This window comes from Engystomops pustulosus, chromosome 4, assembly GCF_040894005.1.
Source record: "Engystomops pustulosus chromosome 4, aEngPut4.maternal, whole genome shotgun sequence".
NCBI classification, from domain to species: domain Eukaryota; kingdom Metazoa; phylum Chordata; class Amphibia; order Anura; family Leptodactylidae; genus Engystomops; species Engystomops pustulosus.
The window spans coordinates 40394818-40407420 of NC_092414.1; the positions used below are offsets into that span (position 1 = coordinate 40394818).

At 40.0% G+C, this 12603-nt stretch overlaps 1 protein-coding gene across 2 annotated transcripts in view; it reads left to right on the forward strand.

The window, feature by feature from the left end:
- FBXW11 (F-box and WD repeat domain containing 11) overlaps positions 1–12603 on the forward strand; it is a 52914-nt gene that overhangs the window by 5218 nt on the left and 35093 nt on the right. Inside the window, exons 2-3 of one of the 2 annotated variants that reach the window (XM_072145770.1) lie at positions 6604–6705; positions 10112–10174. In XM_072145770.1, the coding sequence (XP_072001871.1) occupies positions 6604–6705; positions 10112–10174 (165 nt within the window). The remainder of the gene's footprint in view (positions 1–6603; positions 6706–10111; positions 10175–12603) is intronic. The other variant, XM_072145771.1, reaches the window with a different exon arrangement.

Here is a 12603-nt window from a genome sequence, read left to right on the forward strand (position 1 = left end):
TTTGGTTGTAAGTGGTTGATTTCCGTTGAAAGTTGATTTTTAGAAGGAAGGTGACCAGGAATAACAAATAGAAGAAAAAAGAGTTTTTCCGTTTCAGCTCACCCCATAGGGGGAATGATGGTGCGTTGATGCGTGGACACCTGGGCTGGGGCACCACTAATCACGGAGAAAAAAACTGCAAAGTTTGTTCAGCTCCCAACAGCATGCCCAAAAGATTTTATATTTAAAAATTCACTTTATTAGAAAAAAATAGTAATATAAAAACATCAATAGACCACAGTCCATAGTACAAAAAAAAAAAAAAAAACTGACGCGTTTCAAACCCTTAGGTTCTTAGTCGTAGCCTGGCCTGCAGGACATAGGGCAGAATATTTAAGCATGAGCAAGATAGTCACGTGATGCAGCAAAACAGTCTTCCGGCATGGTAAGTAATAAGTATTATATTAAAGGAATTACAAATAACAGGCACAGTGCATGGATCTATGAGTAAGTGTCCATGGATTACCTTGCTTGATTTTGCTTTTAGATTTCCTTTAAAGCCAATTTTTCTTTAGATGCTGAAAAAATTAAAGCAAATCCATAATGTGAACGTACTACAAAGATGTCCTTATTACAAGTAACTTCAGAAGGCCATAATGGACTTTTTTTTTGTATAAATCTGGCACATAACATGGGCATCACATGGCAGATATCTATGGTAAAATCGTTTTGTCAGGTCATCTTTAAGTTGTTCCCTAGTAATAGTGTTACTAATTCACACCCTTCATCTGTGGGAATTCAGACTTGCTTACAGATCACAGTGAATTATTAATGCTTTATTTATTTTTAATTGTATCAAGCACAGACCAATTAGATAACTGCCTTCAAAATTCTTCTTGGTTACTTAATTATGAATAGAGGAAAAAAAAAATTAACCTTTTAATGACTTTCTATCTAAACTGTAGAAAATGCCAGCAAATGTGATGCGCTCTGCCGGTCCCTTCAGTTGTTACGAGGCAAGCAATCGCTGCAGCCAGTCAATGGCTATGTGCTATGCTATTGTCACCAGCCGCAAGAGCCCTGGTACCAATAATAATCTGCTGTAGGCATGTCTAGCCATTTCTAAACTACAGTATGTTTCCTCTGAGCTTCTGTAATGTGTATGTGTGTGTGTATAATAATTCAAGCTGCACAATGAGAAGACTCCAATAGCAAATTGAAAAAAAAATTGCAAGTGCCTGCTATTCACGGCCAATCAAGAGGTCCTCCAAAAATAATAACCAAGAGATAACAGCACTCCAAAAAAAAAGGAAAAAGTGGATAGAAATAACGCCGTTCAAAGTCTGCATGTAAACAAGCGACCCAGACAAGCTCGGAACGCAAAATAAATCCTCCAATTTTTTTTTGGAGTGCACTTATCATTTCTTGGTTTACATATAGCATGCTTGAAAAAGATGGATTGTTCACTAAAATGTTGCATCATGGAATAAAGAAAACTAATAAATTAAAAACTATGCACCCCTGTTTATAGTTTATAGAACCCCATAGCAATTGACAGACATTGCTACCACACAGACCGTCCTCTTATGTAGTAACTGGTACACTGGTAGATACACACTGGTTCTTTATGATGCTGCTTGGAATCGCAGCACAAGGGCAGCATGTAACCGCACCCTTGTGTCAGAACATTTAGCAGTACCTTCATGTTACAAGCAAAGCCAATGGGAACACAACAGGCATTTGCTGTTCACAGACGGGATGAACCCCTTTCATACTTACATGGGGTTTGCTGCATACTGCAACAAACTCTTAACACTCGTGGTCGGCTCCTTGATTGTCGCTGGTAAAGACGCTGGTGGCATTTAAAAGAAGGCGGGACATAGGCACTGATGGTTGAGATTGCCGCTCCCCGAAGCTGCATGGTTTCTAAGGATTTGTTAAATGGGGCCAGTGGCTCAGTGTACTGAATCCTGTGTAGCATTGCAGTATATGGTAGGAATGATCAGACCATCTAGGGGTAAAGTACCCCAGAAAATGTCAAAAATTCAAATCTCCCCCTTTCCCTAGAACTGATATAAAACTAGATAAACAGTAAAAAAAACAATCAAAATATAAAAATGGTTATTGCCGGCGGCCAAATATTCGAAACACAACTTTTACACCATTTTACATAACATAAAATAACCGTGATTGTACTGTACCATATAAGAAAGTAGATGTACCATTTGGAGCACACGGTGAAAGTTGTTAAAACTGAGCCCCCAAGAAAGTGACGCTAATGTGTTTTTTTCACCGATTTCACCACATTTAGAATTTTTATTCAGCTTCCCTGTACATGGCATGGAATAATAAATAACATCACTGAGAAGTAAAATTTGTTACTCAGAAAATGGTCCCTCGCATAACTCTGCTCTGGAAAAATTTAAAAGTTTTTGAAGGTGAGGAGCTAAAAAAGGCTGCGTCCTTAAGGGGTCCTTAATGTAACATGTCTGAGATATCTTCTATTGTGGTTGTTAAGTGCGTATGTGTTGTGGCTAAGCATGTCTGTGCGATGAAAGGGGCTTTCCTCTAATGCAGTGCTCCTACAGTCTAATGAAAGATGCAAATGCCCATTAGATCCCCCTGGAGCCAACTAGTGTGTTTGAAGGCAGTTTGCAAAACTGCTGTTGGATAAGAAAATACAAACAAAAGTTTTCCACATATTAACTTTATACTATTGTATTTATATCACTAATACCCTCAAATATTTGGTATCACTGTGTCTGTAATGATCTGTACAATAAAACTTAAAGGGGTATTCCCATCTGGGCATTTACATTTAATTAAATTCATTTACCTTATGTAAACATTTCTTCAATTGGATGTTAATAAAAAAAATGTTCCTGTGTGAAGATAATTTCTCATAAATGTAGTCATGTTGTCCCTTAGAAACGAGATGTAAAACAGTATATTGTTTGTGCAGTCAGAACCCTTAGGTCAGTGGTACCTATAGTACGTGGTACTCAATGCCATCTTTGTGCACACCCATCACGGTGTTTGCCAAACGGGTTAAATGACTCAAAGCCACCTCTTGCTCACCCAGGATGTGCTGCGTTTATCGCTGTTGTAAAGTAACACTTCCTGGATTACTGGAGTAGGAGCAAGAGGTGTGGACAGGGCTGGATTTTCATTGGAGTGATTCTTCCTTTTCAAGGGGATTCTGGAAGGAAGGTTCAATGATAATCCAAATTACTGGGGAAACCCTAAGAGCATACACTTGGTGGAGGCTTTAGGTGGTTGCCATACATTTGCATCTGTTCTTCTGTAGGCTATTATGGCCTCCTCTGAATGTATACTACTCTCAAAGCAGGAAGCGGTTTGTAAAAAAGGTGTATACTGAGGAGGTAAATAGGATGCCTCTACCTGCCAGTATAAGGCTCCATTCTCACTGACATGATAAACAACAATAAACAGGAGCCGTGAGCCACAAGCTCTATGGAGGGAGGAGGGGTGAGTGCTCCTAAATCACCCCCCTTTCATAGGGAGCATTGCGATACACTGGAAATCTGGGAAGGCATGGCCATGCATCTCGGACAAGATGCAGAGTGTGCTTACCAAACAGTGTCCGTGCATAATGCACATCTACAACAGCTGTGAGCTAGCTGCCCTTATTTCTTTTTGGCTAGCTCATGGCCCCTATATATGGATGTGTGAATGAAACCTTAGTCCATGGATACATTCATTGTACATTTGTTTTAGTATTTTTATGCTGATCGTTGATGACTATAAAACTACACAATTGTAAGTAAAAAACCCCCCAAAACAGTTTTATGGTCTTCTGTATCCCTCCTGGACACACAAAGTTAAATCAAAGTTCCCATATATCACAAATTGGTAGGAATGAAAACGTAATTTCTACGTTGAAATTGGATTTGCTGGAATATTACTTTGCCTGACTGGTTTAGTAAGGTTCTGGCTGTTCAAGAAATGACTGCATCGTAACTCACTGTTTTACATGTTTGGCTGAAACTGGCTTAAGATCATTAGTAAGGAACAGAGTGGTGATGTAAGAGTGGTTGGGGTTTGAACAGGCAATGTTTTGGTATCACATTTCCATAACTGATTTTTTAAAAATTTTTTAGAACCTGTATAACCCATTTTAAGGGGGGTTCTTATTTTGTAGTTAGTTTCGGAGTTTTTCAAAATTCTTTGGGAAAAAAAGCCAGGAAAAGCATTTTCTACAGCGAAAAATGACAGTGACTTCCACAAAAATTATGACTATGTAAATACTGTAAACAGTCTCATATTTGCCTGTAGACTCTAACTTTTATTCAAATATCAGTTCTGCAGCCTCATTGCCCAATTGTAGCATAGAATCGCTCATTACGGATGTAAAAACTGTTATAAAAGCCTTTGCAAAAAAGACCTGAGACAAATTATGTGTATGCCACGTTCATAGGACGCACAAGTTGTCAAAAGCTGGAAAGGAGGTATGATTTTTTTTTATAGTATCCCAATAACAAAGGTTAGAAAGTCGGTCCATTATACATACTGCGTTTACCATTACAGGCAGTTCTTAAGTTGAATTTGTATGTAAGTCGGAACTGTATATTTTATAATAGTAGATCCAGACAAAAATTTTTTTGCCCCAGTGACAATTGGAGTTTAAACATTTTTTGCTGTAAAGGGACCAATGATTATCAATAAAGCTTCATTACAGACACCTTACAGCTGATTATTGCAATCTGGGACTATAGTAAAGCATTCAGAAAGCTTCACCAGAGGTCAGAGAGGTCTGTCTGTAACTATGGGTTGTCTGTAAGTCGGGTGTCTTTAAGTAGGGGACTGCCTGTAAAAGTTTTCTTTTTATTCTGATTAAGGCTGCATTTACACGAACGTGTGTCCGCCCGGAGCACTGGAGAGGAGGTGGAGACCTTTCCCCCCCCATTTCATAGAGATGCACAGTATACAGACGTCCTATCTCTTCCCTGTGTACAGAGTGGTCAGTGCCACGTGTGTGCACTGTATCTCTTCATGAGCCCATTGCGGTCTATGGGGAACGTAAGTACGGCCGCAAGCTTGCGGCCTTACATGCATTTGTGTAAATACAGCCTTAGGCCTGCGGCACACATGGCATATTGAACAGTTAAAAAGCTGTGTGCATTTTAAAAACATCAGTTTTTGACAGTTTTCCAATTATCTTAATGAGGAATTGGAAAACGGTCAGAAAGCGGATGCGTTTTCAGAAAGGCATCTATCAAACGGGTGCATGTTCAGAAAAAGGACTGCTTAAAAACGGTCCAAAAACGGGTTCAAAACGCCACGTGTGCCGCCGGCCTTAGAATTTTTGGCTTGCTGACCGGAACATTGATGTGTGTAAATAGCCTCATGCCACCTTTCAGTGTTATCCGATTGTCCAGATTTAGAAAAACATGGCTGCCTTCTTCCCAAAACGGCACCAGCTCTTTAACAAATATAACACAAAATACAGAGCGGAATATTGCCATGTGAAAATGGCAAAAATGTTAGTATATTGTTAGGTTTTACTTTGCAGGTTTTTGCACACAGTATTTAAATGGAACCTGTCACATTTTTCACAAATACAATTAGTGGCAGGTTTCTATAGCGCCCTTGTAATGTTCTAACACCCTTCTTTTAGCTAAAAACAGTGCCCCCCCCCCCCCAGATCCCTACAAAATCAGAGTTTTATAATCTTGTTTGGAATCTATTCATCTTTGGAGCGAGTTAAGGGCCGAGTCCTAATGTCATGTGACCAGGGTATCATCATTACAGTTTCTTAAGCTACTTAAAATTACCAAACTGTACCCCATGTACATATCTGACCACATTCAAAACAATCGCAGCAGCCTCCATGGACTTCTGCGCTCCATGCAGGCTGCTGTGATTTCATGTGATACAATATTCTGTGATTTCATGTGATATGTGCTTGTTGTACAGTTTTCTAATGCTAAAACTCTAAAGGACCTGTGAGCATGTCATCCTGGTCACATGAAATTGCAGCTGCACAGAGATACGATGGAGGATGGGAGCTGCTGTATTCAGCCTGAGGCCTTGCCCACCTCAACTCGCTGTAGACATGCTTAGATACCAGGTAAAACTATAAAGTTGAATAGATGGGAATCTCGGGGGAATAATTATCAGCTAGGGCTCTATAGGAACCTGCCACTAGCTGTATTAGTGAAAAATGTGATGACAGGTTCCCTTTAAAGTCAGATCCAATTGTGGAACATAGTGTGAGAGAGAGGGTCATAAAGAATTATCTTTAAAAAAAAAATTTTTTTTATAAAATACATGCTGCTCTCCTCCACTGCGCCTCCTCTGTAGATGGGGTGCAGCGGTGACTTCACAGCACAAACACTGCTGTTGACTGGAGACATCGCACTTGGGCAGAGTAGAGAGGTAAGTTTTTTAGGTTTTTAAAACTGTGTGCAAAAACCTGATCTTGTAAATGCAGTTTTATTCTATCTATATGGATATGAAGAATGATATTTGTGTCATAGGCCTCTACAAGCATGCATTGCTCGTCCATTCTTGCATACATTTAATATACTCATAAGTTGCCTGCCTGAAAATTTTTGTGGCATCTAACGGCTTCTTTTCTCCTTCCTTTTTGTCACCCTGCAGTGTTCTGTGCCAAGGTCTTTGTGGCTAGGCTGCTCCAACCTGGTAGAGAGCATGTGCGCACTGAGATGCCTGCAGAGCATGCCCAGTGTCAGATGTCTCCAGGTGCCTTTCTTCTTTCTTGTACTGTTATCTGTATGCTTTGTCTTGTGCACTACTACCCATCACTTTGTTTCAGTTTTGGTGGCCTGAACTATAATTTTGCATGATTTTTATTTGATATGTAACTTGGTGTGTTAATGTGACATGTGTAGAGCATGTTCGTCTTTTTAGTTACTTGTGGCATGTTTTGAAGAATTGCTTTTGCATGAGAATAGTTTGAACACTAATTCTAAGACTTCCCAATGGTTTATTTATTCTCTATTCTAGTCTCCTGAGATCTGATGCTTAATATCTTCCTAATAGTTTCTCTGTAGCTTGTGCTACTAATGATAAATCCTAATCCTAACTACTTACAGTGGCCCAATGGGGTTGTCTAATAGACTGCCTTTTGCTTTTGCTTTGTAATTGTTTAGGAGTAGTTGATCGTGCGTTTAGACATTTTGGCATCTGATATGGAATTGTGTGTGTATGCGTTTATCAGGAATTTCAACTCGGTTCCATTGAGGTTTACAGGACTGAGCAGCAGTACTGAACACAACCTGTAGATATGTGTAGTGCTGTTCTGGTTAGCAGGCAGGTTTTTATACCTGTATACTTGAAACTATGTAAATGTTCCCTATGCAAATAGGGTTATTCAAATTACTTAAAAAAAAAAACTTGTAAAAAAAAATCATCTGACTTAATGTAGTAGCAGTAATTTTTGGGGTGTCTTGCAGCAAAAAGCTGTACTTGAAATCTTGTGTCTTGTTCTTTATGTTCTTATGCCAACTAAATGATTTAGGAAGGGAAAATGTTCCCGCTCTCAAGTTCCTCTGAAAGCCATGCAGCAGCTTACTTTCTTATGGCCAAGGCTACACAGTTACATCTGCAGCCCACAAGATAACATACAATACTCTGCATTAGTAGTAAACTTGCAGTATTGCCCTGAATCAACCCTGCGTCTTACGTGAAAATGCTAAATAAAGAGGTTGACATCATTAGGTGGTACATCTAATTAAGGTGTACGGGGGAGGGACTATGCCGAGATTTGTGTCCTCGCCACAGAAAATCGCATTAAACTTGCATGTAACTTAGTTGGGGGCCTCTTGATTCCTTGAGGGAGATAAAGATCGGGAATGTGGACTGTAACCGTTTGATTTCTCTCACAACAAGAATCCGTGGTCATTGTGAATAATGGTAACCCAATTACCTAGGTGCCAGCGCAAACTTCGCAGTTTTGCTTTTATATTTCTTTCTGCTCTGTGTTGGCTATAAAAATCCTATTTTTCATGGACATTATGAAAAGAAATTAAAGGACACCTGTCATCAGGTCTCTGTTACTATTTCTGTCACTACTACCTGTTGGAGCAGCTCACAAGGATCCCACCCCATACATTCATTATTATAAAATCATAATTTCTTTATTATGTAAATGAGGATTGTCACATGGTCAGAGGCAGTGATGACACCCCTGTTACCCCTCCCCTCTCCTCCCCCTGCTCATGTTTGTGAGTAATGTATAGTAAAGCATTGCTAGTGTGTGTTGCATCTGCTGACATGCTGCATCCTCCTAATACACAGAGACACAGACATCAGCTACACAAGTACCTGACATGTTCTGCTATAACATGGCTGCCTGGAGCTGTTGTATCTTTCACATACACACACAGGCTGCAGGGGGCTCCAGCACCAGGAAGCACATCATTACACAGCCTCACACCATTATACAGGCTGTCAGTCATGCATTGGAGGCTGTGCCTCCCACTCATGAATAAGCTGGACAGCTTTTGAATATGCTAATGACTCATTGGACATCTCCCAGGTCATTTGCATACAGCTTTAGGACCTCATTGCTTAGGTTTACAGGCATGTAGAGGGACATTGAAGGGATAGAGGCAATGCTCTCTAATGGCAGTGTATGAAAATAGATTTAGTTTAGGGGGGTAATTTTGCCTGACGTGTTCTCTTTAATATTTTAAGTTCTTGTTTAACATCAAGCACTTATGATGAACTGTCGGCTAAGCTAGCGTTACATTTTGCTACATTATGTCTTGTGCATGCTCCTGGGGTTGAAGTACCATCTGGTAATACCCCACCTCCCTGTCACACTCGCCAGTGGCATCTTGGGGTAAACCGGGGAATAACCTTCAAAATTTGTTGATGATTTGTTAGGTGAGAGGACTCATCCACGTGCGGCTACTGTATTATATTTTCTTACATGTGTGGTAGGGAACTGCCTAGATCACATTCTGATTTATATGGTGCTTCACAATAGATGGGTAATGTGGTCATTGTATGCTGGTGAAATGTTTTCTGTGTATGGCTGCCACAGAAACGGATCACAACCTAAGGGGGTCATTAGTCAAACTATATAAGGTTGGAAAACGGTCGCAGGCTAATCAAATCCAACCTATAAGATTCAACAAATGTTTTTCCCCATAACGCGTGATATTCTTGCTCTCCAGAAAGTCATCCAGGCCTCTCTTAAACATGTACATAGAGTCTGCCATAACAACCTCCTGCGGCCCACCGTCTCACTGCTCTTACAGTAAAGAACCTTTGTCTTTGTTGATGGTAAAATCGTAGAGGATGCCCCCTTGTCCTGGTCACAGGCCTAGGTATAAAAAGATATTTGGAGAGATCCTTGTACTGTCCGTTCACTGATTTGTACATTGTAATGAGGTTTTCCCTTAGCTGTCTTTTTTTTTTTTATTATTATTATTATTCTAAACTGAATGATGAAAAATTTAGTAATGTCATTCTACCCCCCCACCCCCACACAAATTACTTATAATCTTGGTTGCTCTCCTCTGCACCTGTTTCAGTTCTACTATGTCCTTTATATACTGTGTTCTTATTACCCAAGTCTTTTTGAGCTCGGTGTGACAAAGTAATTGACTGTTTTGAACATAATTGCACTTTTTGTTTCCATGGCCCAAGAGCATAAACTTACATTTATCTACATTAAACCTCGTCAATGATTTCCATGACCATACCTTCAGCTTGCACAAATCCCTCTAAAATATCATTCTTTCTGCCTCTGTATTAATTTACAGAGCTTAGTGTATATATATCACATTACTTTTGGTTGTAGCTATTAGCATTATGCTTTTGCTGAAAGATATGATGGTACATTGGGGAGATTTATTAAGCTGTCTGCTCCAGAAGAAAATACTGTCTAAAATGCCTTGTGCCACATTTAATACTGGTCTAGTGTGTGACTCATTGATAAATCTTCCCCATAGTTCTCTTCCCTCCTATTGTTAATTTATGGTTCATTTTTTAGCAATGGCTTCCTGCTAGAAGTGTTAGGTTGTATGTGAAAAATGTGTAGTAAAATTGAATTCATTCTGTTTATTTTGCATGCAGTTTTCCATGTTGTTTGCATATTGTAATGTGAAATTTGAACATATGTATTTTTCTTCTACAGACAACTTCTGTTATGGATGATCAGAATGAAGATGAATCTCCTAAGAAGAACACCTTATGGCAGGTAAGGACAGGATTTGTTTTCTATTGTATTTTTTGGGGTATTAATTTTCCATGTTTACATAGAATTGACGAGACTAAGACAGGTGTCAGAAAGCGATATATACTATTTGGCTATGACATTAGTAGGTCTATGATGAACCCTAGTTGAATTGACATTATGGCCGTGAACTAGCTGTACAAACAGTGGAAGTATAGCCTTCGTTGGGGTACAGTGCATGCACTGTGATTCACCATACCGGTAACAATGTACCAACAAACAGGATTTGATTCTTTTCCTGCCCCTCTTTGTGTCAGCTGCTTCCTACAGACATTGGCCAACGTCAGATGGGCCACAATCAATGGCACATACCTCCTTAATTTCAGCCTGCAATGCATACACAGCAGTGTGCATGGTGTCTTAGACTGACATGGGGCCTTTCATACTGCAAGTGCTAACATTGTGAGCTATTCAGTTTTTGTATTTTACAAATGTTTAACTGTTCTAATAATTCTGTGTGGGGTGGTAGGTTGTTTGCATCATACATTTTATTACTCTTCTTATTTATTTATTCATCCCAGCTTGAAACCTAGTTTGCATTGCAGAAAATTTGAGGTTAATGGAGTACTTGTTCGCTTCTTTGAGCAAACTTCGTTCTGTCAATATTTGTGTTTGTGGCCCAGTCCCCTGAACCATTATGTTGGTGGAATAGAAACACTAATGAATGTACAGCAGGGGTGCACAACCTTTTTCGGGCCGAGTGTCATGTTGTCATACCGTTACCCTTCAGGGGTCTGCGCTATTATCCTAAACCCTAGATGTGCTAAACACAAACAACCACTGCAGCATACTGCATTTCTGCAATAAGTAACAGACCCCAGAGCAGACCAGACTACAATACAGCACACAAAGAAGACGATAATAATGAAGATGAAAATTCCTGAATCCATTCAACATGCAATAATTGTGAATACCGTATTTTTCGGACTATAAGGCGCTCAAAAAATCCTTTGATTTTCTCAGAAATCAAAGTTGCGCCTTATAGTCCAGTGAGTCTTATATATGAACCGTACTTATGGACAACAGCTGCCTTGAACTGTGCACAGGTCTGCCACCTGCTGGTCATTCATCCTTATAATCAGGTGCGCCTTATAATCCGGTGCACCTTATATATGAACCTAGACGTTTTAGCAGGCACTTATTGATGGGGCGCCTTATAGTCCGAAACATACGGAAACTGGCTGCACACAGGGGCTCCCATAGACCCCAGGTCTGTGCCCTGCCTGCAGCCAGCCAGTTATTGAGCACAGGGCCAATTCTAGCCTTTTTGCTGAATCGGTGAGAACTGAAATGCCACTATACTGCCCCTACAAAGAATATAACTACTATAATACTGTCCCTACAAAGAATATAACTACTATAATACTGCCCCCTATGTACAGGAATATAACTACTATAATACTGACCCCTATGTACAGGAATATAACTACTATAATACTGCCCCCTATGTACAGGAATATAACTACTATAATACTGACCCCTATGTACAGGAATATAACTACTTTAATACTGTCCCCTATGTACGGGAATATAACTGCTGTAATACTGTCCCCTATGTACGAGATTATAACTACTATAATACTGCCCCCATCTCTCCTCACTCTGGTAGCCCTGCTCTGTCTGCTACTCCCTTCTTACACAATACACCAAAAAAACTTAAACTAATAAGACCACACAATATACTAGTAGAAGACCATACATTTTATTTATTACAAAATTAATATAGCAACAAAGCAATGGGAACACATATTAAAAACCGTGAATGTGCTACCAATACAAAAGTTATATTACCACCAAAGAGCATACTGAATGATATGGAACAGAGTAACCTAGGCCAAAATGCAGTCAGCAGGTAAAAACATTAAAAACATGCAAAAACTCTTATCAGTGACATAGAGCATAGTTGCCATACCAGATGAGTAGGCACGCAATGTGCAACCCTGACACGTGTTTCGCTAGTAGCTTTCTCAAGGGGAGTGTCTGGTGTTGGGAAATATATATGTAGGCCCACCAATAACGGGAAAGACAAAATTAGAAGTAAATTAAATACAAATGTGCTCATACCAGGATCTAGGATGTCACGCCATGTGCCCAAGGATAGAGGTGGAATAATGAATAAATTGCAAGATCTCGGGCTGTCAGACATGGGCCCTAGATAAAGTGATAGTACGAGCGTGTCCTTGAGTAGAAGCCGCACATGCGCAGAGAGTAATGAGATTGCGGCCATCGCAGGGACCTGGCAAGGCCGCGGCCCATAGAAGAGACGGAAGCCTTTGCGAGGTGGCAGATTGCAAGGATTGCAATAAAGGTAGATCGGGTGGTAGGTGGACCTATAGGACGTGAGGATAAGCCCTTTTAAGGGCTAATCCTCACGCCCCTGCAATCTTTAGCAA